The sequence below is a fragment of the Rhipicephalus sanguineus genome, chromosome 1, assembly GCF_013339695.2.
Source record: "Rhipicephalus sanguineus isolate Rsan-2018 chromosome 1, BIME_Rsan_1.4, whole genome shotgun sequence".
Taxonomy (NCBI): domain Eukaryota; kingdom Metazoa; phylum Arthropoda; class Arachnida; order Ixodida; family Ixodidae; genus Rhipicephalus; species Rhipicephalus sanguineus.
Window position 1 is genome coordinate 54,179,366 of NC_051176.1, and position 27,093 is coordinate 54,206,458.

At 43.2% G+C, this 27,093-nt stretch overlaps 1 protein-coding gene across 1 annotated transcript in view; it reads right to left on the reverse strand.

Annotated features, from left to right (window-relative positions):
* LOC119391495 (glutamate--cysteine ligase regulatory subunit) overlaps positions 1-26,956 on the reverse strand; it is a 37,366-nt gene extending 10,410 nt beyond the window's left edge. Inside the window, exons 1-6 of the mRNA XM_037659175.2 lie at positions 26,477-26,956; positions 23,294-23,359; positions 18,642-18,723; positions 13,601-13,657; positions 8,671-8,864; positions 4,091-4,205 (exon numbers count right to left, since the gene is read on the reverse strand). Of these exons, the coding sequence (XP_037515103.1) occupies positions 4,091-4,205; positions 8,671-8,864; positions 13,601-13,657; positions 18,642-18,723; positions 23,294-23,359; positions 26,477-26,596 (634 nt within the window). The 5' untranslated portion in view covers positions 26,597-26,956. The remainder of the gene's footprint in view (positions 1-4,090; positions 4,206-8,670; positions 8,865-13,600; positions 13,658-18,641; positions 18,724-23,293; positions 23,360-26,476) is intronic.
* Positions 26,957-27,093: the final 137 nt, after the last annotated feature.

Consider the following 27,093-nt stretch of genomic DNA (forward strand, 5'->3'; position numbering starts at 1 on the left):
ACTTCGAAAATGTCCCACTCGTGGCGCTCATGATGGGATACATTTAACTTAATTTCTCGGTAAGTAGGGCACTGCTGTTGATAATATTGCCGTTTTAGAAGTTGTCATACATTGAGCTTTCACTCTGACATAAATTGCTATTTGCCTTTAGTGTCCCTTAAAACATGCAATACCTGGCGTAGCAGGTGCCAAGCGACATGAGGGGCTTTACAGGACCTCGAAAAGTAGAGACGCAGAAGAATCAATGCGCGCGCTGTTGGTTTGGCAGCTTGAAGCGCTATATTGGAATTTATCATCTACTGACAGTCTTACGATAATCGTAAAGTTCCGATAGAATGTCCCAATGCATATTTTCTTCAAAGACGCTTCGATAAGAAGGAGTGAGCATTTATTTAATGCTTGGAACTTTTCAGAGCAAGATGCAAGGCAGTTTCATTACAGTGAACCTGCCTTATTGAGAGCGCAAAGAAAGAGTAATAATAATTGCTAGGGTTTTACATCCCAAAACCCCAATATGATAATGAGGGACGCTGTAGAGGAGGGCTCGGGAAATTTCGACAATCTGGGGTTCTTTAATGTGCTGAGTGATAATCTAAGTACACGGGCCTCTAGCATTTCGCTTCCACCGAAATGCAGCTGGGATTTGATCCCGCGACCTTCGGGCCAGCAGTCAAGCACCATAACAGCACTGCAGATACAGGACAGGTGCAAGAGGCATTGCAGTGAAGTCCACCGCAGCCGCTACTGCTACTTGCTTGAGTGCTTTTCAAGAATCACTTCACAAGCTTAAGGCTATAGCTGTGACAAAAAACCGCAACATGCCGAGCCACTGCTATAGCTTAACCATTCACTGGTATACCAACCGTGACATGGACATGGGTGCACAAACCTCACAGGGAGTACAGCACCCTACATCCTTTGCAAGAACCAGTTAAAAAACTTATAAGACGCTTCAGCTTTGCCTTCAAGAGCGCAACACAATAGTGTTATAAGGCTGTTTACATCGCCTTCCCATTCACTTGCCATCCTTCGCTTCTCAGTGGATATATCAATTGCTAAGAGGAAAGGAAGTGTCCACTGGCAATCATAAACTCTTTTAGTGTGCCTACTGCAAGTGCTGTTGCGAAAGGCGCACTACACCATAATTCAACCTTTTGAGAAGTGGTGCCCACTACGTGTCCGTAAGGCAACACGCAGCTGCACGCTTTGTTGATGCTGTGGATAATGATGATTATTAATTATGGCTGAGCACTTTGTAGTGGACGGGCCTTTAAACCACCCACTCACTGAGCAATTCACATGGCATGATGCCTGGTGCGATTCTACGCTTCTGTAACGCAATACTATTACATTTGTTAGCACGACTCCTCGCTCAACATGACACCTGTGTAGGGTTTTTTTCCGAAGCACTCTCAAGCACTGGTGTGGCTCCATAGTAGAACACACGACTGCCACAGAATGCCTGGGTTCGATTCCAGCTCAATCCTCTAGTTTTTATTCGTTGCATCCGTGAGTTTTTTTTGCTCACAGACAACTCCGGCAACACTGACACCGGAATTTTGCCCTACCAGTTTTTTAATGCTATCACGTTAAAAGAAAGCTTTGCATTTAACGACAAAGCACAGAGCTGCAATTACTATGCATGGAATTGCAAAGCTCTTGAGAAGAATGTGGAAAGGGCTTTGCAATTTCAGCAATGCACATACCTCCTGCTTTCTGTTGTCTGCTTTGTGAAGCGATAATACACTAGCCTGCTGAGAAGCATGGATATCCTTTGTCATAGCACGTTGCTTATCAGTCTTTCTTTTTTTACTCTCCTCAAGTCTAGTAAGTTACCACTCTGCAAAGACAACAGGCAACAAAATGTAAGGGGCATGTGCACTGCTAGAATGGCGACACTGGTTCCCCTTTATTTTCGAGAGCATTATTCCGGCCAAGTTATAAACGCTGCGGCTCACACTGAATGTGATGGTACCTTTTCTAAAGATTGGAAACAGGCTCAAACAAGAACTCCTCACAAAGCAGGCAGCACATCACATGCTGGCAATCACAAGCCAGTTTCCCTCTTGCTAGTACCTGCTCCAAGTTACTGGAGCATACTGATCCTACACACCTTACGAACTGCGTAAACATGCTTAATTTGTTATCTCTAACCTAACACCTTACGAATTGCCTAAATATGCTTAATTTGTTATCTCTAACTGTCACTGATCCCGTTAATTGGGTTGGCAATCGCTGGGCGGATTCTAAGGGCTGGCGTCACGGCCCTCCGAAAACGCACCACGAAAGCGCGGACAATTTAGAGTTGGTCCTTTGGTGCGCCAGCGAACGCCGGTTGTGGTCCAAAGGCCGAGTCAGAGCCGAGAGTCGATAACACAAACGAAAACGAAATATATTCTCAGTTAAGGCAATACAAATAACACAAACACATGCACACTCGGCTGGTACCAGTTACAACTTCACAATATAACTCAGATGCTGTTTACACAACGGAAGCTAAACAAACAGATCACACGCTACAAATGCAATCGCATGCATTACAACTATTCAATGACAGTTAAAGTCCTGAATATATAATGGCGTATCCAGTCCACAATACTTGGACGGTAATCGAATGCTTCTCTTCCAGGAAACACTCACGCCAGCTCCAGCGTTGATCGTCGTAGCTCAACCGTCGTCGTAATTTGTCATGGCTCACACGGCGTCGTCCTCCAATGCTTCCAGATCGACGATCGATGGACCGCACACCATCATAAACATGTCTTCTTTGGCTAATAGAGCCACACTCAGCTTACTTCACCATATCCGGGCCGACTGACTCACTCCTGTCTCGACTGTCTGACTGGTCGTCGTCGCACACTTTTCATCCCCTCTCTCCCGGTTTCTAGAAGTGCCGGGAGCGTTCTTTGGCGTCTAGTACAGCCAAGCCTATGGAAAGGGCGAGAACTTTCTCGTAGGTTCAAATCGCGGTGGCATCATCGGGGATGCGTCACCCTTTCCTTCTAGGTTTTACCAGGCGTTTGATCGCGTTGCCTGCGTCTGGCTCGAGTGGGTGAGGAGGATGCAGCGTGCCGGCGTCTTTTGATGCTTGTTTTTTCACCGTTCGCGCTTCTTGGGCGATCGGCTCGCGCCGCCTGTCTCGCAGCCATTTGAAAGCGGCCTCGCGCACACTTTATTAAGCGCTCGTTTGTGACACTAACCTAACACCTTACGAATTGCCTAAACGTGCTTAATTTCGCTAACCTAATACTATAGCTTTTGCTAGGAGCTGTCAACTGTCTGCAGCTACTTCAAATAGTTTATAAGGTTTATATACACCGGACTCATTTTCTTCAACTTTGCCAGGGCATTTGATAAAGTGTCCCACCCGAACATTTTGCTCAATGTGAATTCACTGCCTTCCAAATGCTACATATACTGCAGGGCCCTCCACACCAAATGTACATTTGTTGCATACAGGTGCTATGCAAAGTTGCGCTGCAGAGCACTTTGTGACAAGCGCTACTCTGTAGTGATAAATGCGCATGCAGAAAAATAAGCTTTATATACAGCCTGAACCAACACTTTTGTGTTCTAAACAAAGTGAAAGCCAGTTTGATTTTTGGACCATAAAAGCTTGCAGCATCAAGCATGGGGACAACTGTTAACTGGGGCAACCTCCACCTTCAGAAGACATTCCAAGGAATCCACTGCCATAGCCCAATTCTTGAGGGTTGTCAGAAGAGAATATAAAAAAATTTTATTTTGTAATCCTAGACTGTGTGCCAACCACCTCTTGTTGCCATTTTTTCCCCAAGTGGTAAGCGTGTAAACCTTCTACAAACATCAATGGCAGCAACAAAGATATCTAATCTTCACTACAGTAGACAAGTAATGCTGTTGACAGCATTTTTATAAAAGTACATTACACAATGCTGGTTGCATATTTTGCAAATAGCTTTTTTAAACCAACCACACCCCACACCAGGCAACCTAGACCTCATGCATTGCATGCAACAAAATTGGGAACAAATTAACAAACATGAGCTACAACCTGGAAACTATCACTTAACATTTTTACGGATGTTCTTATAAGCACTGTCCCTCTCACCCTTTGGGTCACTGTGCGTCAGGAGCTGAATGTTGTTGGCCTTGGCAAATTCCTGCATCTCCTGGGGTATGACGCAGCACGAGTCGAGGTTCACCTGGTTGACGCTTGGCTTCACCTAAGGATGACGGCACACAAGTTAATCTGCCTGCTTGCGCAAAGCTTTGCATTCTGCAAAACTACAAGGCTACTTCTCGCACAAATGACTGCCATATAGTGCTGCCTCCAGAACGATTTCTGAAGTAACATGCATACACTTAGAAAGCTCCCCTCTTCATAAAAATATATTTACTCCTCTTGCTGCACACTTCCTGCCAGCTGCAATGGAAAGAAATAAAAGTGAGGGCACTGGGGAACAGGCTTCTGTTAAAGGAGTTGAGACGCCAAATTTTTTGAGGCTATAAAAAGCCTGCTGTAGGCTTCCTCTGTATGCAAAGACACTCCACACGAAGTGTTGGACACAGCAAACATTTAGAATACAGTCGAGCCCCCTTATAATGATCCCAGATATAATGATCGATTGGTTCTAACTACCACATTTCGGTGCACTTACGATTTTTTTAAGCTACCCATTGAAACTGCATCCATATAGCGAACATTTTTTAACCCTTTGAGATGCTATGTACACAATTGTGTACACCACTTGTTTTTGACCTTTATATCGAATAGGGGCTAAGAAAAGGCAAGATATATTTAGCTTTCAGGTCAAATGAACCTCTAGCATAATAAATTTGTTTTCATTTAACTTCATTTTGCAGTGCACTGTTGCACATTATCACTTTGCTGAAGGTACTACGATATTCGACGAGTCGTTCGCCGTGCCGCTTCCCGCCCGACTCACGTCAAAAGTAAAATTTTTTCTTTGCTCAGCATGAACATAACCAATAGAGAATTTGCACTATATTTCTAGCCTAAGACTTCATTGTATTGATGCAAAAACAGAGCATGAATGGCTTAAGAATATATAGATATTGAACTAGAGAGTAATTAAAAATGATTACTAGAACACACAGAAAATAACAGATTACGACAATACTGTTATTGCAATATTATATCCAGTGCCTGGAAATAGCATTGTGTCAATATGACGCATTTAAAGGCAGTTTTTCATAGGTGGCGTCTGAAAGGGTTAAAGCCTCACACTTTTACAACGAACACTTCAGACTAGGTCATGGTAAAAATATGGCACATACAAAGCGAAAAAAAAAATTTTAACAGGCCTTCTAAAGCATGAGAGGCGTACGCTCACATGTGCACCACTGAAGTTTAAATCATGACAAAGATATCCTAGATTGGCAAGTACCAAAGACTTCTGACGTCGTGAAAGAGGTCGCTCAGTTTCCAGGCATTTCTACAGAGACAGAATGACAGAGAGGAAAAAAAAAAGCAGGCAGCATGAAGCCTTACTTGCAGTCAGCTTTCACACATCAACCCTTTTTCACGCCGTTCTCTACAGCTACAAGCCCTTACGATGAACCACACAACGCCTTGAAATGCAAGAAGCCATCAATAAATAAGCAATAATCGTGATAACGTTTTGTCGCGTAAAAGTTATAATATGCTGCAAACGTTCTTCCGTCTTTTCGGTAACTGCAGAGACCGGTCGATCAATGATTCAGACTTACGCACGATAGCGGTGATGCCTTCATGGATAAGCATTAGAAAAGAGCTAAGGCGAGGTTGCGGTCGGCGATGAACACACCATTATGACTTATCGCCGACAAAATTATCATGATCATCGGCAGCTGGTATATTCATATGGTATATGAATCTTCGGGTGTGTATCACGCTTACTGGAGCAATAAGAAGTGTTTGAAACAAAGAACGCACACGGCACAAATTTGATGTTTCAACCTGAAAAGAGTTTCTCCTTTTACTTGTATATAGAACCAAAAAGCTGTGAATCACATGGTAAAAAAAGATACAGCTATGCTTCACATAATTCAATGCAACATTCACAACACAAGCTATGACATGAAAGGCATCACAGATCTGAACTTAGAATATTTACCTCTGAATGAGTGGAGTGATATGCTTTTATGACTGACAGCCACAGCACTTGCATAATGCAGTTAAAGGACCTTGGAATGTGCATAACAGTTAAAGGGGCCCTGCAACACTTTTCCAAGTAATCATAGAATGGCTTCATTAAAGGAGTTTATTGCCTCACGAATCGACTGCCGCAAAAAGTTTTATAATCTGTCAAGTACGAGAGGCGTTACAGGGATTTGCCGCATGCTTTAAGCAGTTTCTCCTTTCATACCAGCGAGCGCACTGAAAGCTACGTGAGGGGGGGGGGGGACGACAAGGGAGCAGGAAGCTGCGTCTGTTCACCAGCACGCATCATGACCTTGAGCGCTTTCTTTTCTTTTTTTTTTCTTTGAACGTGCGGCTTGCTTTTGTGTGATCACAAGCGAGCGCGCGGGCATGTGGCGCCACCCCGCGGCAGCCGCGGTAACTATGCAGCGGACAATGCTCAAATCAGCTAATTACAGTGGACTTCGGATTTGTGGTGCGGTCATTCGGGTTTATGGCATCATTTGTTGAGAGAAGAGCGAGCGATTTCTAGCTGAACTTGAGAATTAATTGAAAATTCCAGGTTGTTTGCTGCGCTATAATGTTTGGCTCACATCTTCTCAGGAGCCTTGACTACAGATCGGCAGCGTTTTGTGACTATGCTCAAAAAGTGTTGCAGGGCCCCTTAAAGGGCCCCTAAACCATCTCCGATACTTTTTCAAACATTTCAAGTAAGCACGCACATCGTGTGCAGAATGCTGTCACGATCAACAATGCCAGGCATGGCAGCGCTACAAGCCACGGGCGCGCCACTAATTTCAAGAAACAATCCCTTCTCCTCTCTGGGCCTTTCTGGCCTCCATAGTGACGTGTGTGACGTGAACATGTTGAATCTTTGATGCGGTATGCAGGCGATGCCGCGATTGGTCAAACAAGAACCTACGACTTCCGGATAGTCTGCAAGTAGGTGCCAGCGCTCCTTGCTGTTCTTCATCGTGTTGCACGTGTGCGCACGCTTGTGAACCGGCAACTGCGGCCCATAACAAAACTGCCAAATCGCTAGCGTACCAGCACAGTCAGGCCTAGTGGTCTGATAAGTTGCGCAGGCTGATTCCGACAATGTTTTGCGATGGCTTTCACGCATCAGTGTGCAGTGCTTGGCTGCAAGAGCGCCAACTGGAAAAACAAAAAGACGCGACACGTGTCACCGTACGGGTCCATCATGTTCGCAATCCTTTGAAGGCGTGCGCGCAACACAGTTTCCAAACCAGCACAATTCGTAGGAGCACGACCCAGCACGGCAACAGCAGCGGTTAGCCGAGAATCACGGAGTTCATGGAGTTGCAGCAACCGGAAGTGCTCGCTGTTTCGAAGAATGGGTCAGCGATGACGGTATGTCACGTGAGATTGGGAGGGGCACTCGACGAGGAGGGCGAAGTGGCTTTGGGAGAGGAGACTAGCCGACGAGCGGAGGGTAGCGAAGGAAAGAGTGAAACGAGTGATCGCGGCGTTTTGATCATCAAACGCATGTAACTCCGCTATTACGGCACCATTTCCAAAAATTCTCATGGCTACGTGTTCATTGTAGACTTGTGCACAATTGTCACACCACAATTAAATTTCGACCTCTGAGTGGTTTAGGGGCCCTTTAATGGTGCATGGCAGGGTAGGCATGAGGGCTGTTGTGCATTTAGGCGGAAACTGTAGGCCACCGTGGTGTCGTGCCGTACTTTGATAACACAGTGTGTCCTATGGTTGCAGCATCTCCCCTTTCTTAACATAAAATTCCCTAACAGGAGTTGTTAAGGTTGTTAAGTCATTTATTTGTCTTGCTTAGCCTGGCAATGCTTAAAACACATTTTGTTTCACCATACTCTGTAATACTCAAATGGCAGTAGAATATCTACATCCTGAAGTCTTTTGTGGTAATAGCCAGTGAATGTGCTTTTCATTTGCTTACATTTGCTTACTAACATAGGTGTCTGCACTGGAGGAGGGGACACGAATCAGGTCTCGTAACTCTTATTTTGCAAGCAGCCCATGGGAGCTCATATATTTAAGTTTAATATCTCACGAAGTCTTCCCCGTGACATTGCAGACATTATGTGTCCGTCTACTTTTACAGACGTCGCAGTAAACTGCTCCACATGAAGACTATACCTCATAACTTTTACTTGTTAGCCCAGTCTTTATGTAACACCTCCTAAGTGGCGTCTTCAAGGTAATAAAGTGAAGTTAAACATACGTGTGAGTTACTTTTTGTGAAACTGCGTGTCCAACAGGCATTATATTCCAGTTTAGGAAAGTGCTTGGCTGCAGTTTGTGCGTATATATTTGTAAATGAAGTAGAATATGTAAGCAGAAGTACATGTTTCACTGAAAATAAGTTATGCTGTTTGTGGCAGCGAGCATTTTTTTTTATCATGATGAGCACCAAAGCCAGATGTGCAGGGGAGAGGGAGTTGCCACCAGGCTATGGTGCTCCTCCTAAAGCGGGGCCTTGCAAACATCCATGGCCACCAACCAATACTGAAGCCCTCCAAATGATGTAAAATACTGCTATTCACCTCAGCCCACGAGTGAAGATCCCGCAGCTGTGCTGTGTCCAGGTCACAAACCCCGACCGAGAGTGCCAGGCCCTGGCGATAGAGCTGCTCGGCGGCAGCCCACAGGGGGCGCACCTTTTCGGTGCTGGACTTTGCACTTGGTGGGAAGGCCACAATTAGAGAGTCCAGCTCCGACACACCGAGCTCCTCCAGCACTGGAAACCGGGCACGTTGCCACAATGTTACTGTAAGCTGGTCACGTGGCACAACAAGAAGGCCGCAGAATAAACACAGGACATTTAAGAATGAGAAAAGATCACACAAATGGGCAATGCTAAATGTACTTCAGCCTTAGTGTGGATAGAGATTGAAAGAGAAAAGCGCCAATAACACATAACAAGCCGATTTCAACAACAATTTATCGTATTTCGACCATATGCCCACTCCGAACCATTCCATTCTGATGGTGGCACGGGCAGTCAACCACTTGAGTCAAAGAAAGACAATGTACAAAAAGTCGAATAGAAAAGTTACATTATTATAACATACAAGTGTTGCCTTTGGTCGTCATCTCATTTCATAGGTACGTCTAAATGTGCTAAGTCTGAACACATTTCTCGAGTTGTGAAATGGACAGGCAACTACTGAAAAAAAAAAAAAAAAAAACACTGTTCATTTCAGTCTCAACCACGCAGACTCAAATGCAAAAATATTAGAAATAACTGTTTCTCACAGAAAAGAGCATGCTCGTGAATTTTAATAGTTTAGGCATACCCCCAGGAAAAAGGTGAAATGGCACCTTTGTATACAACCTTCCCTGTATGCTGAGCTTCCGCAAGCAGCAACGCAAAACCACTGAAAGCAGGGTTATGCTTCTGATTTCACTGCACATGTTATGCCACTTTCCCTGGTCTCCGAATGCTGAATGAAGCAGTTACCTTGTTCTCCGCGGAACATTTAAACTAACATTTTTTGAAGTGTTGTCTGACCAGTTGTTGCAGCTGGTCATGTGAAGTCTATATATCAATGCGGGCAGTGCAAATACTTTGTGTTCTGCCAAGCCTTGCAGCATTCTGCAGAACTGATTTGCCATATTCAGTGCCCATGTGCCTCAATATGGCAATTAATTTGGCCTCACGCTGCCAATTGCTAGCCTCCACATTAGCTCAATTGGTATAGCAACTGCCCCAGACAGGTGTTGGGCGCAGGCTCAATCCCCAGACCAAGACGAATTTTTCGCCAACTAGAAAGCTTTACTTTCTGAGACATTCGTAGGGATTTCCTTGTAACTTTGTGCTATAAATGTGTTGATGGCAATTTTCTCATTCATTTCTATGTGACTAAGCTTCAATAATTTTGGTCTTGGCTTTTATACAGCAAAGTCGCAACATGCACAAGACAATCACTATCACAAAAATTGTCTTGAAAAAATCGGGACTGATACACCCTGTGGGCATATTTATATTTCATGGTATGGAAGGTGGCACCTACCTTTGACGCTACATTAAATGTCACATTTTTTCATCTTCATATTAGTGAATTTTGGAGTAAACTGACACAGGCACTGAAGTAACAAGAGTACAGACGAGCGCTAACTGCCCTCCTGCCTTTTCTGTCCCGGTGTCTCTATGCACTGCAACTCACCAATATGCTGCACCAACAAGGCTAAACAGTCACATTAGACAGAGTGAAATGACTAACATGATGTCAGCACTTGTGTTGTCCCTTCTGTTCTTGCGTTAGTCGTTTCACCTGGTGTGTGCTGCCATATGCCGTAATGATCAACCAACTAGCCCACACGCACATTTTAAACAAGTTTATTTCTAGTTACTCGGGCAGTCTTCCAAGTCAGCGCTTGTGTTGTCCCTTTTGTTTTCGTGCTAGTCATTTCACCCGGTATGCACTGCCATATGCCATAAAGCTACAGGTTATTAAATTTATCGCCAGTGAATGATCTATTGGAAAGCCCTGACTTAATAAAAAAAAAGCCCTTAGCATTCATTGCATCACCACTGGCTGCATGTACAACAGATGTCATAATCTAGGACTGTTTGGAATACTAAATTAAACAGTAGAAGGGAAACTAATCAAGGGGCCTGTTTTTGTTATACACAAACATATGAACGCTACAGATATTTAAGCTAAGAACCACTTAAGAGACATTTGTAGTTTTTCACTGCAGTGGAGTAATTGTTAGATAAAGGGACACGAAAGTGGACAAAAAAAAACAAAAAAAAAACCAACAACTTGGCAAACAACTTGGCACCAGTAGTGGGAACCAAACCCATAGCCTCCACATTAGGCATACCATTGCACTATGGTGGCAGCCGTTTCCCCCTCCACTTCAGGGAGTATTTCTGATGTTTCACCCAAGGAGTGTTGGCCAGTAACAACCACGGCAAGGGCAAAGAATGCATTGCCTGATAGGATCACGTAGTTAGTGAACATTTAGGAGCAGGCAGCCGACAAATAACACCTCACGTGCTACCTAAATGCATCAAAACTGCCAGGTCGAAACCCTCGCTATGAAATGAACCAGAGGAGAAAACAGTGTACATTACAGGTTACGTAATAGGTCATGCTAAATACTCACAACTTCCTATGGCAGGTCCTACAGTTCTTCAAATATCAAGAGACCCCCATGACGCAAACTTACATAATTACCCCTTCGTTTCCCACCAAGGTGAAATCGTAAACGCAACTTTGTGCCACTTTTTTTTTTGAAAGAGTGAACCAACTCGACATAGTGACTGGTCATCATTACCCTTTGCATGTTAAATGAAGGTCAGAACCCTCTAAACACAGGAATGAATACCAGTAATAATCAAAACACCTTAAATAATTTGTGATAAAACTCACTTCTGTGAACCAGATTTAGCTTTGTTACCCAGAAGAGCAACGTGTAATGATACACAGGCTCATTCTGTTATTGCGATCGTTATGGCTACACTTTGCGAGTTTTGCCACAAGAAAAACTGCATAGCACTCTCGTTCTCGTTGCTGTCAGAAATGTCTAGGCTTAGACATGTTGCTACGCGACAGAAAACTCTGCTACGTGTTATGATGTCATGACAATGCTGATGATGCCACACACAGCCATACCTCGGCAGAATGAAGACATAGTATGGAGAAATATTGCATTGCATATAAAAAAATATAAATCTAAAATGTTTTTTTATATAGCAATATGAGCACGTGATGAGTGCCGTTGCACTGAGTGTGAAAAGAAAAGCCAAAACAAATCAGCTCTGAGGAGGAGGAGGGATGAAATTTGCGGTGGGGCCACCTTTGCTATTTGTGGTCATGAACAAATTCTTTCTTGTGCTCGTGACAATATAGGCACTTTTTTTATGTATAGCAGACATTAAGAAAATACCTATGTTTGTGCTGGATGTGACTTCATTATGAGGAGGCCTGACTGCATCAGAGTTTCCCAACCTCTCAGTGTCCCCAATTAACATGCGAAAAGTACATGCAACTATTACTTGGAACCTTCATTTGTACCTTGACATAATGAAGTCATACATGCAGCGAAAAACTCCATTGTATCACAAACATTGTTGCACCGAGTTTTCAGTTTTTGAGATGAGCAAATGGTGTTGCGTATACCCAAAAACTTCCTGCACTGATACATTTTGCATACATGCGTTTGTGAAGATATCACAAACAATTTTAAAAGCAACACAAAGCAATCTGAGGAGTGAGCACAGTAGAGACACAAGAAAAATATCAGGATGTTCATGTGACAATGCAGCCATCGCTACAGAGCGGGTGCTTTTACCCAATGAAAAACCAAAACACCACGACACTGTCTAGAAACCACACCACACAACAAAGTGAACCATCATGTGATTATCCTGGACAGGATTGGACATGTGCGGGGCAAAAAGAACACGACACAGTATCTTTTTTTTCCTGCATCGTGCGGGGATTGTGAAACCACTCACAATGAGAGTTATCGTGTCATCCAAAGCACTCTTCACCAAGGATACACCAAAATTTTGCACACAACCTTTATGTTTTGACACTGCTAGAATTTGGCCATGTTGATTTTTATTCCTGACATGCTGCGATAGCTGAGCGCCTAAGCTGTTGGGCCAGTTCAAAGAAGCGGTTTTGATTCCTGGACATTTCAATGGCATTAAGTGCAAAAACGCACGTGCACTTACATATAGATGCAAGACAAAGAATCTCAGGAGACTAAAATTAATCCACTATACAATGCGCCTCATAATTGTGTGGTCGTTTTTGTATGTAAAGACCCCAGAATTTAATTTCTAATTTTGCTTGTTTGGTTACCAGAACTTATTTGTATCAAAACTGTTCCACAGATCTACTTCATGAAATCGAGAGAAAAATTACACTTCAATAAAAGCAAAAAAAAAAAAGAGTTTGTTACATGGTAAAATGCATCACAATGCGAGCGGGCAGTGTGCGTAAGCACTCATATAAATGCGTGAAAAGTTGAAAGCTTTCAAAAGTGTGGAGGTGCCACACTCGCTCTACACCAATATGAAAGGAAACACTATATTATCATTAAATGCCCATAATTTTCTTTGCCCACTGCACCAAAATTGGAGAAGTGCCACAAGGCAGATCCTCTTCATAAGAACTGTGCAAAGTGATGTGTGAACTCGGCACCAGCTTAGGAAGTATTTGAATACAGTTCAAGCACTCTCTTTCACATTGCTGCACAATGTGCACTGCAAATTGAATTACTATTTCCCGTTTTGCCTGTAAGACATGCATAGAGAAACAGCATCCGTATTCACAATATGAACAACTTTCATAGCTAGTATCATGGTTGTTTAATTAAAGGGTCACTGTACTTCAACCCAGAGCGACAGATTAAACATTCTTCAAACAACCGATAGCTTCCTCAAGGGCACAACCTACCCGCTTTTATATGTAGAAATCTTAATTTTAGGGGAAAAAAGGTTGTGAACAATACCTTTATGTGTAGCAGATTCCAAAGCTGCTGCATCAAAGCCACTTAGGAAGACCTTTACTGGAAGAAAATACCAACTTATGTAAAAAGCAGCACAGAGCTTTTACGGCAACCTTAGCAAAATCTTAGCCATGCTTTGCATACTTTACAGATTAAAAAAAAAAAGAAACTTTCAGTAGATTGGTGTAAGTGTCAAGAACAACATTAGCTGTGAGTAAACACCCAAAGGTCCTCATAGATTTCCAAATACTATTTTTTGCTCATTCCGAGGTATTCACAAACAAGACTTAAAAGCCAACTCCAGCAATTCTTTGACTACGTCAAAGTAATGGTGCTTTCCTGAGATGCTCCTGTCATGGGTCCGATAGCAGAAATACTCGGCAAATTGGACAATAATTTTAAATAAGCAAAAAAGTGCAACACCGAAACCGAAACCCAACCGAGCAGTACTGTCTTCGCGGGACGTGTAAGTCGGCAAAAACCTGAAATCGCGCAAGGCATGCCGGTCCCGCCAGCACGTAGTATGAAAGCTGCGAAAACGGCGAAGGGCGGATGATCAGGAGAAAGGTGACCCCATCGCAACAGCCGTACCATGTCTGTGACTAACCGTGCTATGTGCACAGGCTCCTCGGAGCTGTCGGAAAATGACAGCTGTGATTCGGATACATTTGGAGACCAACTAAAATTGATATTACTCTTCGATGAAGTAGAACACACCTGTTTAGTTATTTGTTTGCCTGGTTGCACATTCCACAGCCAGATGGCGCCACCTGTTTAGGCGGCTCAAGATTGTGGGGCCGCGATTGCGTAAAATGCTATCGCTGAGAAGTTGGTGAACTAACTAAAGCTTGTTAATATTGCTATGGGAAGAGTGCATAAGTTTGGCAATAGCAGCAGTCAACATCGCATTGGCAGGGCTGAAGGAAATGAAGCCAAGTGCGAGCCACATTTCGCACGACGCGCAGCTCACCGTATACCGATAGGCCCGGTCACAGTGCACCCTGCATGCGTTACGGAAAGTGTTTCCGTACGGTAATGTTCATGCATATGCACTCTTCAGCCAGTACCATATTACCGCACTTTCCATGCGGTAAGCCAGCTCTGTTAGCTAAAACACTGTAATATAAAGACGCGGGGTAATCGTTAGGTGCGAGTGTTTCTTGACTGTCAAGGTAATTGTACGGGGAATCGGGTAATCGTGTGCAGCCAACAACGCAACACACCCATGACATGCATGCCCACAAGGAAGTGAAATTCGCACAGCCAGCCAACGAAGCGCTGGCCAAACGCACACAATTTTTGCCTTGTGGATAGCAGATGCTGTAGTGGCACCTCAGTTCCGTCACTTCCGATACGCCAAAAATGACGTCACGCTCACAATGTTGCCAATAATTCTGGGAAGCAAGATGGAGAGAGTCGGGTCAATCAATAAAATTCATTTGTTATGAATCTGCATATTTCTCCAGCCTGTAATTTGGCATAAATGGTGGGAACGTGAAAAGGAATGTACCCAGCAAATTTTACTGAAATCCACTGACTACGAAAAATCGCCGGAGTTGGCCTTTAAGTACATAACTTTACATGAAGCTCATTATCAACTTTAGTAAACACTTGCCAGTAGCCACCACCTGCATTTGAACTCCCCTACTCTACTGTGAATTCACAGTGAACGCATTTATAAACATCACATCCAGTGGCGTTGGCGTTCAAACATTGCCATAGGTTATGTTCACCCGAAATAGCCCACCTGCAAGGTTTCTTACAACATTAATGAATGAATGAATCACAGGCTTCAAAACTTCACCATACACACTTTAGGGGATTTGCAGGAATATGCCATCTTGCCTTTAGAATATACCAGATCTAAGCTCATAAATCAGAATGTAACAGCTAACCAAGAAAACCGGGTTATGACGTCATACGTATTAGTGAAACAGCAACGTGTCAGTGTGTCACCATTGTCAACATAGACAATGATAATCCACATATGTAGCTTTCCAGCGAGGCTTCACTTGCAAAGGAAACTAGACGACTGTATGTATTCAGATGTATCGTATGGCAGTCAAAATGTACATGGTTCCCCTTTCAGGTTCAAGAATGCAGATTAACAAAACAACTATAGATACACCGCTCCTTTTATTCTGGACAACTGATGATTGCTTCAATTCTCCATAATATTTCTTCAAATTTCACTTCAGAATAGCAAGTGATGAAATTTCCTTTAGGCAGAGCCAGCTACATGGCATGTACTTGGCATCTGAAGCACCTACACAAGGTTTCTTTTATGGGAGTACTCACAAACAAGATCACAACAAAAAATGAATAAAAACTTTTTGCTGAATTTTCTGGATCCAAGAATGACATCAGCATAACTAAGATATATGCATATTCGACATCTAAACAGGACAACACTTCTGCATTGGTGGACACTGACAACTTCAGCTAGGGGTTATTTATCGTACCAGAAATAATCTGGCAAGCCAAAGAGCACACTGGATAATTTAAAAGCTCTTCTATGGCCAGATATGGTTTTATTTCTTGGCAGATGACTGTGTCACGATGCAGAAAGGGATCACACGGGAGCAGGATATTATATAATGTTTTGACACTCGTTTCTGCTTGCTCAGTCACCTCTTATACTGCTAATCCTCATGAGGCCTAATGTAACAGTATAAGCGAGCTGGAGCGAGAGTATAATGCTGCAATGTCCTCTTCAATAGAGTTTACTCTTCTTTCAATCTCCCCCATCCCTTCCCCCTGTGCAGGGTAGCATACCGGTTATGCCAAACTGGTTAACATCCCTGTCTTTCCTCTCTCTCATTTTCCTCCTCCTCCTGACGGAATGGTGCTAGCCTGGCCTAGCATCAAGGTATTCAGGCTCTCTGAGAAACATGCCAATTTGAAGCCATCAGCTTCCAGAATTTCTATGTAAGCAATCGTGGCACAGCGACAGTTTTTCCTCCAGGTAACATGGCAAGAAACTGTGCAATGCTCCACGTGACCACCTTCCACGTCATGTTGTCACGGCACAGTCACCTTGTGAGAGATTAAAATGAAGCTGGTTGTAGAAGAGCTATCAAAGTGGCACCTTGTTATAATGTACCCACACATATAGTGAACTAATGGCTACAGTGATAAGAAACATTTGTCCAGATTACATTCACATAGGCTTCTAAGCTTTGTACATGTGATAGTGAAAACAGCTGCAGTGGAGCAGTTAGAATACATGTAGAAGAAAAAGAAAACTACATTTTTTTTTCTACATTCATCACAATGTGAATAAGCATGTAGACAAAAAAAAGAGAGTAAGAGAAAGGGGGCAAGAAAAATTATGATGGAGTAAACAATGATTGCATTCAATGTGGTTATTTTAGCAACAAACAATTTATGTGTGCATCAGCTGCCTTGAATTCCGATTGGACAGTCACCACGCTTTTCTATCAAGGTGCACATGCTAAACTGTGACAGCACCCACACATGTAATAATAGCAGCCTCTCCTTTCTTCTGATCTGTATCTTGCATAGCAACAACACTGTTGTGCAGCCTAGCTAAACACATGGTGGTATCGGCTTCTCATACGCCCAGAGGAAAAATAAATGACAAAAAGAGGAGTGGGGAATACTTAATTGCAATGCTAGCACAGCTAAAAAATAATGACAAGACTAGAAAACAAGAAACAGGGCAGAGACAACGACAGCCTCGATTGAACACACGAGAAGCACCACATATGTGTAATCTGTGTTTAAATAAAAAGCTAATCATATTTGCACCTTCTTTCAATGAGAATTGGTTTTGCTTAGAGCAATTTTTTTTTGTAGTTAGAAAAAAATGAAAATGGTGAACAGTGGTTTTGGCAAAAATGTTGCTGTAGTGAAGAGTTTCCCAGTTCTGAGTACTCCACTGTAATCAGCTCCCACTGCTTGTTACATTATTCAAGGCTCAAAGGCTTGTAAGTATTTTTTGCTAGGGTTTGCAGGTCTAGTTCCACTCATTTAATGCAAAAGTATGAAGAGTCAAAAATAGCATGCCCTTGCAAGCCAAAATTCACTAAAGCTGCTGCAACTATGAATGACAATAGAGTTGGAGACCTAACTATGCAAACGCCTTCACAGAAATTCATTAAAGGAAACAGCACAGTTTTAATATCCAAGTTTTAAGTTTTGTTCAGGTCACAGCACATGAACACTCCCGCCACAATGAGCATGCCCCGAAGCCCCGAAAATCGAAGGCCCTAAACAACCAACAAATGCTGTTGTTTATTCTAGTCCAGCACCACGGACGAAAACTGCGGGGAAGAAGCAGGGGGGAGCAATAATGTTAAAAAACGAAAAGTGGCACTATATTCCACAGCCCATAAGAAAGCACAGCTTAGTGCCACAGGGAACGGAGTATAGGAGCAAAAGAATAGAACAGAGAAAAGACAGGAGATTTTGAACCAAAGTGTGAAGCGTACACATGCACTTCTGTGACCTTCACTGACCAAACAATGAAGGCCACGTCCACTTGTGACGACTGCCACGGAGGGACTCCGATGATTGTAAGCAAGCATACAACCTCTGCTATACTTAAAGTGATAGCCATTGTATTGCAACAAATTAGGTGTTATGGAGCTGAACAGCAAGCAACGTGTTTAAAAGTACACAACATCATGGCTGATCTAACAAGGACGCTTGCGCTTTTTATGTAAAGGGTGACTGCAGAGCTGCAGAGCTGTGGTGCTGGGAGTGGCAGCAGGCCTACCACCCCCATTGGGAAAGACGAGAAGTTCTGATACTTGAAAGTTATCTATATGAATTGATGTGCACAGTATATATGCGAGTGCAGTGACGCTTACTTTTTGTTGCTATGCAACACTAGCAATCGTTAATAAATAAAATTTTTTGTCCCCTGGCCTTTTTTTCATGCAGATTTGATCCAATCACCACACTGAAGTATTTGTACAAATTTGGAAAAAGAATATTTGTGTACTTTTCCTCGTGTGTTGCCTTATTTGTTCAGTCTTAAAGAGATTTAAACAGTCGCAAAAAAGTATGACAAGCCCACCTGTGATTTTGAGGGTTGACCTTTCTTTGATGGCTACTCGACATGGCAGGTCCTTGTTGGCATACTTCAGCACTTTCCCATCCTGGAAAAAAATGTGCCAAGCAAGCTTAGGAGAAAAAGAATTCTGTGACTGTTTTATTGCTAAGAAAAGTGCTGCATGAAGAATAAAAGTCAAGTAGATATGTATGCAGAACCAAAAGCAAATACACAGTATCGCATACTGCAAGACCGAACACCCAAATGTGTAGCTCTTTCTTTTTTTTTTTTTACATTAAGCACAAGAACCATAGTCACATGGGCTTTACTGCCAGCATTGTGTTCCTTAAAAGGTACGAGTTGGCTACTTTGTAAATCTCATGCACAACGAACATGAAGAAAAGTGATGTGAAGAATGCTACACCTCAAACTGCTAATGCTATGGTGTTCTGGCTTTTCCACACACCTTCTCATCTGTGTATCAACAGCTTTACAAATTGGCATTGACTTATTTTTCAATATATAATAAAACCTTGTTAATTCAAAGTCACAGGGACTGCGAAAAGTCTTCAACATAGAAAGGTTTAATACAACATAAAAAAAAGGGATCCAGGAAACTTTGAATTACCGAAAGTAGTCAGAGATGCAGGTTTACAGTGTCCAGTTGCTTGCGGCTCAAAGGGTCATGCCTTTCAGGAATACCCGATCTCGATTTTGCCATAAACGCACAGATATGATGGCACGTCGGAGTCACAAAGCAATGTCACACATAGATGTTGATGATTCATAGGTGAAGCACCCCAGCCTTGTTGTTGCCAGTGCAAAAAAAAAAAAAAAGCGCGGGGGAGGGGTCTATGGTATGCCTAATGCACAGCTGAAATGCATGCCTGCGTTGAAGACACGCTTCACTACAGCACAGAGGTCACATGCAGGATGCGTGTTGTATGCACCCTGCAGCATTGAATGGGCAAATGGTCACGATACGACCATTTGCCCGTTCTTTCTAGGAATAAGAAAAAATAAAAATAAAGCCTGGTGCGACGGAACATGCAGGGCATGCTGCCTGCAAAATATGACATGGAATTTTCTAATTAAGCTTCCGAACTAAGTGCAGCGGGCAAGCAATCCGCAAGCAGCATTAGTGCACAAGTTACTGAAGCAACAGCCAATTGGAGGTCCACAAACATCGCAAGTTCTATCAGACTGGTCCTTACATTTTATTTTTTTTTCTCCATTTGCAGAAAAAAATGGGCAAATGGTCGTATCATGGCACAGTGACGCTGCGAGGAGCATGTGACATGCTGCCCGCATGTGGCTGCCATGTCGCAGTGAAGCACATCTTCTCTAAAGGCATAGATTGCAGCTGTCTCCGAGGTGTACCATAAACCGCATTTTTCTTTTTGTGCTGGCAGCAATGAGACTGGGGTGCTTCACCAATCACTCATTAACGTCACTATGTGGCATTGCCTCGTGGCTCCAAAAGGCCACTGTTTCTATGGATTTGCGGTGCAATCGTGTATTGCCACATAGCACTGAAAATATCTGTGTTAACCTGGTTGGTGCAGGCCGCTGCATCAAGTTGTCCAGCCAAATTTACATGAGAAAATTCGGGGCTGCAGGAATTCTTCGACTTAAGGAGGATTTCAAAACAACCAAGTTCAAATTATCTAGGTTTTATTGCCGTGTACACACAAAATGCCATCCCTAACGTGTAGTACTTTCAAGAAGGCAATAAGAAAAGTTTCATTCATGTAATAGTTCAGGTACAGACCCGGAAAACTATCATTCCCTGGCAATGGTGAAACATGGGCTCAAGTTTGGTCATTTCAAAAATGTGAGTGGGGGGGATGGAAGCTGGCACTACACGGTATAGCATTGCTATTAATCTAACTAGAGATGATAAGGAACATGGAACAAGAGAAGAGGAAATTCTGACGACAAAATATAGGAATTATGGAAACTAACAGTTGCAGAATAGTGCCATCAAGTGCACATGTGAGCCAAAAGACAAGAGTAGAGCAGACTCCCCTTGTTCTCCAACATGAGTGGTACCTATACTTATAAATGAAAAACAGACACTGCATATAAATGAAAAACAGCACTGCACCAAGCGCTGTATTGGAAAAATAGGAGACTTCAACACTTGTATAAACCCTGTACAGATCATCAAAATACTGTCCTTAAAGGCAGGATGCAACCGTCAGAAGTGCATATGCTAATTTCTCTAGCAATACAAGTCGATCCATTGTGTACAACTTGTTGCCACACTCAGAGACACCCTATTTTGTGCGCAGAATCTTTCACTCCGCGACTGAAAAGTTAATATATTGCAAGTACAACGTAAAGGGAGTGCAATAAAGCCAACCAAATTAACCGTGTACTGCGCTACATACTATTTAACATTTATTAACATCGAATTTAACACTGTGCCATCTTCAAAATACTGATTTAAAGGGCCAGTAAATAACCCCGCGGTCCAAAATTTCTGTTCTAAAGATAACTGCACACTCGTGCTGTGTGAACATACTGCCGCAAGTATTTTGCTAATAATTGGTGGAATATTGAAGTTACAGGGGTGTGATGTGATAAGTGGCCATGTGTGAAGGGCCAAGTGAACAGTGAAGCGCGGGAAACGCGTTTGAACGGCGCGCCTCTGAGACCATCGAGGAAGACGACAGGTGGAATCGGCGCGAGACGCGGTGGCGCGAGACGCGGTGAAAAGAGACGGGGCTGAGACGTGGCGAAGGGAAGAACGTGACCAGGGCGCGGGAGTGGCGGCCGGCAGGTTCCTGCGTAGAGGCCGCTGCGGGCTCCCACCTGGACACAGACCCAAGGTTCTTCCATCGTCTGGCGTTGGCCAGGCTCTTCTCAACGTCTGGCGTTGGCCAGGCACGCCTACGTCTCCTGCTCTCTCTCCAAGCGTCGGTGGACGAACGCTGAAAGGTCGCTGACCGCGATTCGCCCGACGCCACTGTCCCTCCGAGCGGCGCCTTCATCCAAGCCGAGCCTGCGTCCCGCATCTTCCAGCATCGCCGACTACACTACTGCGTCTCTTCTGTGGGGCTACGTGTACGGAACGGTGAACGGTCTTTTCCTTCCGAAGTTAAAACACCTATGCATTATTATTCTTAAGCGTTTCATAGTACTGTTAACCTTGTCTAGTTCTTGCATGTTTTGATTAACTTTTCTATGAATTTATCTTTTTTTCCGTTTGTTTAAATATACTGAGGGTTGTTCTTTTCTTTGGGCGCAAACGGTCTCGTTTCTCCTTCCCTCGATGACGGTTGTGTCATCCAGGTTTGCTTATACGAACCTACGCGAGAGCTAGTTAATTTAACAGCCTCGTGACAAGGGGATAAAACAACCATTTCAGCTGGTTTTGATTCTTCGCTCAGCCTTGCCACCCTTCACCACACAGAGGGGTAGGCGTAGCCGGTCGTTGCAACTACACTTGCAGTGGCAACGTAACGAGACGTCAGCGATTGCGTCATAGGCGCACAGCTAATGACGGAGCAAGGCTTTTTCCACATGTTGCTCGTGTCAGTTACTCACAGGTGAAGCGGTGAGAAAGCACTGTGTGAGGCACTGACAAGGTAAACAAATACGCATCATGGCTAACAGCGTGAGTAACATGGCATAGTCGAGAAGTGGACATGGCACTTCGTCCGTCTTACTCGTGCTGTTAGCCACGTTGAATCTGTGCCAACTCGCCCAGTATTCCATCCTACTTAAACAAATACTGCAACACCCGCAATAACTCTGGCCAAAACCGCATCACCACAGGGCCAAGGCGCAGTTTACGTAAAATCCCAGGCAAGCCCCGACCCCCCCAAAGTGAAAGATAATCGGACAAGATTTGGAGATGGGGCTTTTGCTCGGTCACGGACCAAAATTAAAGATGGAGGCGGAAGAACCTCTAAGAATAATGCACACCTGTGCTTCTAATCAAATGCTTTATTGAACACACATGCACTTACTGTTTTTACTGAACCGGAGGGAGTCCTCGTGTGAAATTCCATGTGTTATGACAAGAGGGAAAGACGTTCTTCATGTGTTCTGACAATTTGAGACAACTCAAAATGCAACCCTGAGGTATGACACTGTAAAAGTACCAAGAAATCATGCACATATCTGAAGACTCTTAGAACTTGGGTTCCTAGGAACCACTGCTGCAGGATTCTGTAGTGGAGAACAGGTTGAAAAAAAAAATGGTGGGAGGGGAGGGGGAGGTGGCACTTGCTCGGTCATTAGCGCACGTTTCAAATGTCCCGAAAAAGAGAAGGGGGCGCTTGTTCAAGATCTTTATGGTAGTAGTGCAGAGGACCGACCAATAAGCACAGTGCTACGTAATGTTGCCCATGGGCAACGTTACGTCATTTAGTGGGCGAAGAGGACTGGACAGCAGCGCCTGTCTATTTCAAAAAACAATGTGCGAATTGTTGCTCAAAATGGTGCATATACGCAGCACGCAGGGCTGTGATATTCGCAAAACGTGAACACCGCGGCCTTCTGATGAATGAGCGAGCTTGTTTGGGAGGTGAAAAAAAATAAATACTTGGAGCATGTTTACTCGCCCTTTAAATACCGACAACATTGACACATGCTCTTGAAAATCAACTGTGGGTGAAATAAGTGGATGGCTCAACATTGCTTGTTTCTACCAAAGTCACACTTACAGAACAATTTACATCGTTGCTGGACGATTTCCACTTGACAAGAGCCAGTGTGAGGCTTTGTATGAGCTGCAAAATAAAATAGAAACACACCAAAAACAAATGCTTGAGACAAACAAACAAACTCAGCAATGCAGCATCACATTTGCTTAAGAACACAGCTTCAACTGCACTGAACGCAATAAATGCTGCATGATAGAAGTACCTAAAGAGGTCAAAAGTTCAACAAAGCAAAAATAAAAAACCAAAACAACAGGAAAATGTACAACTTTCTGTGCCCTGATATTACTATATGCATGCTTGTGCAAAAGACCATCATCAGGCACCAGATAACAATTATGTCCCATACTTTGATTATTGGCTAAATGGCAATTGAATGCAGTGGGCAAAAAAACTGTAGAGCAAGCACTTCGTTAAGACTTATGCAATACTCGCAGCTAATATGTTCGAATATTTTTCAGCCTGCTCTGGTTCACATGCACAGGAGATCACTTTGCATAGTGCATGTACAGAGTGCAGTTTAAGCATTACTTAAACTGCACTAGTTTCAAAAAATATTGCAAAGCTTTAGGGGATTGGGTGCAATTACAAGGATCATAGTGAAACCAATGCACAATAATTTTAATGCACAGCTGAATGCAAAAACAGCAGACTAATGAGTTCCCCAAGACTATCTCTTTCGCGATGGCTAATCACACCTTGACAAACTTGAGCACAAGCAGGCCTAGTCATAGACCCGACTCTCATCTCAAAGAAAAGCCAAACCCAATCAGCATGAGTGCATGGTAAAGATGGTCTAGCAAATTATCAAGATCAGTCTTGTAGCGGCTGCCACAGTTAGGGGCCCAGCCTACTAAAAGGTGAAGATGTGTGTGTGTGTGTGTGGACATTGTGAAAACGGACAAACCACGCATTATTGATATGCGTATGAAGTGCAGCTTAATAAGCTCTCTCACAAATTTTCAGACAAGCATCCTCAAAGAATGGCTATCTTGCAGTTTTGACAATAACGTGTGTTGACGCTCACTATACAAGCTTTGCAGAAAATTGACAAAACAAAGGTTCTTCAACACCCACAAAATGCATGTATGCCTGGAGCTTCTCAAATATTATCAACACAACTGGTGATTGATGTCATTTGAAATACGCCGCCCCTTTGAAAAATTGGTTTTCTTTTTTTGTAAACTTGTAAGGTTGCTGTTTATTCAAGACTATTCAGTAAAAAGAATTAAGTTTCTGTTTCAAGTCATTCAGAAATTATGAACATTTCTCCAGCCCCTCCTGCACACATCTGAAACCGAGACTGAAGTTTCCAATCTAACAGTGCTAGCCATCTCACCAGAAATATCACTACATATATTCATATGTAGTGATTAAGTAATAATTTATTGTGGTACGCTACAAAATCTTACAAAATCATTTTGTGGCACCCAATCTTTTTAATTTAGATTAAAATTTCAACTAGAGGGCGCGAGGTGCTCAATCATTGTGAAAATGTGTATTTTAACCCGCCAATTTTTAAAACATGGGTTCAACGATACTGTCACTAAGTTAAAATGATGGAAATGGGCATGTTATGACACTCTGAAGGAGGCAGGCATTAAACCCTGCTACCACATGACTAAGGTCAGCCTTTGAAACTGTTACAGGAAGCCTCCAGGTCAAATTGGGATGCTAAATGGGAGAAAAAAATACACATGCTTCTGCTTGTTTAAATGAATGTGTAGCTTTTAAAGAGAGTCTGAGCTACTAGCATGATGAACTTTAAACATTCTGCATGGCTTTTTAAATAGATGGACACTTGCTTTAAATCTTCAAATCCATTTTTCTGAATACATGCTTTTTTACAAAACAAAGTTAAAGAAACAGTGACAACTTCTTTGCGTTTAAATACTCCTTCCTGCATGGAATCTGATGTGCCATTTTTTATACATTAATTTTCTCAATGAATCAGGATAACTGAAAACGGATAGCAACCTTTTACACTGCGGGTAATTCTATAAAAAAAAAATTCACCAGAAGTTCAATTTTTTCAGTATGACAATTTACTTTAACTTGGGAATATGGCGATTATAGTAGTTCAGGGCACAGTATTTTGTCCTCATTGCATTCGAAGTTATCGCTGTTGGCGTAACACCCAAATTTTTCCAAAGTTCACTCAATCTGGGAAATGTTTCTTTAGTGATTCAATAATTTAATCATCTTAAACATAATGAATGCCTAAGGTTTACAACAGAAACATGTAACTAACTTTTAGACTAAACCTCTTGTTCTTTTTTTGTTTTGCAAAGGCGGCGATATAAACCTTGAAACTAAATGTAGCAAATAATAGTACCTCTGCAATATGAAGCATCGGTGCTACCTGCAATCCTTGCAGTACTGTCCCACTCTCTCGATGTTATTGGTGGGTTTTTTTTTTTGGTTTGGAAGGCTACAGCTTGAATTTTAGAACAGGGAGACAGTCAATAACGGTGTACTCTCACAACTACATCGATAAAACTTTAAAAGTCAGTGCTCAAAGCAGAGGAACATTACTAGGGCATTCACAGACATGGACGAAAGGGTAGGTGAATAAATAATGTACAGAATGTAATCTCGCCATGGCTCTACTAGAGCCATGAATTACGCGCAATTTATGCAAGCATGCGCGACATTTCTCTCCAATGAATGCAGCTCAACATCGCCCCGTGCGTCCTCCACACAAATTTTACGGACTTACTACCACTGCGTTTAACACCTCGGAACAATTTACAAAAGTGCTATGCGAAGGTTGGCCGCTGGATTGACGAGGCACTTCAGGCGTTGGCTAATCGATCATTATGAATTGCTTACGCAACTCAGTGCAATTATGAGCTATCCGTTGCAAGCGATCGCGCGTTGTCGCCCCACTAGGATTTGGACTGTCTCCTTCTGCAAGCCGACCACAGGAGGGAAGTTTATGAGATTTCAATAAATCAGTTGTTAGTCTGCGTTCGTCCTGTCTGCTTCTACCCTAGTGTCTCGCCCTAAGCGCAGTTTAGGTTTTCATAATGCATTATCAACTAGCCCCTCAAAGCACGCTCCTCGACTACAAACGTTTGCGCAGCGCAATTTCAACGCGATTCTAACATTTTCGGACAGCGTGTGTTCCGGAAATAACGAAGGTACAAATGAAAAAGAAAGTATATATAAAATCGGGCAACTCACCTCCTCTCCAAGAGACTGAAAAACTTTTTTTGTGAGGTCCTTGCAGCCCAGAATGTTGCCCGTGTTCAGGATAACTTGCTGCGTGGAGTCAGGCAAAACAGCTGAGCGGTCGTTGTTCATGGTGTCTGCGGCGGGACGGTTGTGTGCAGCTGGTCGCGTGGCGACGATAAAAATGTTGGCAAGTGAGCCAACCAGCTGAGAATCAATCTCGCTCCCCGATCTCGCCGGCTACGTCACGCCCTACGACAGAGCTGTGGCAGCAGCAGCGTCGGGCCTCGCTATCACGTGGATCGCGCTTTGGCCTCTTCGGCGCTGCTTAAACATTTCCTGCGCTTGCGTTTGCTTTCAAAGGACGTGTCAGTAAGTACGTTCCGTAGCTCATATTTCCGGCACATTAAGTGACCATGCATGCATGAAATCAGATGACGGCAAAACGCGGAATAAGTTTCGTTCTCGTGCTCACGTAAAGCCACCCACGATCCTTTTTTTTTTTTTTTTTTAATCTTGCCGTGCGCATGCGCTTTCAAAGCACGTGATGAACACCTGCCCGAGTGCTGCGGATTGGATTGACTCGCGTGCTTTAGCCACCGTGTACGCCACAAGGATTTATTTCATCG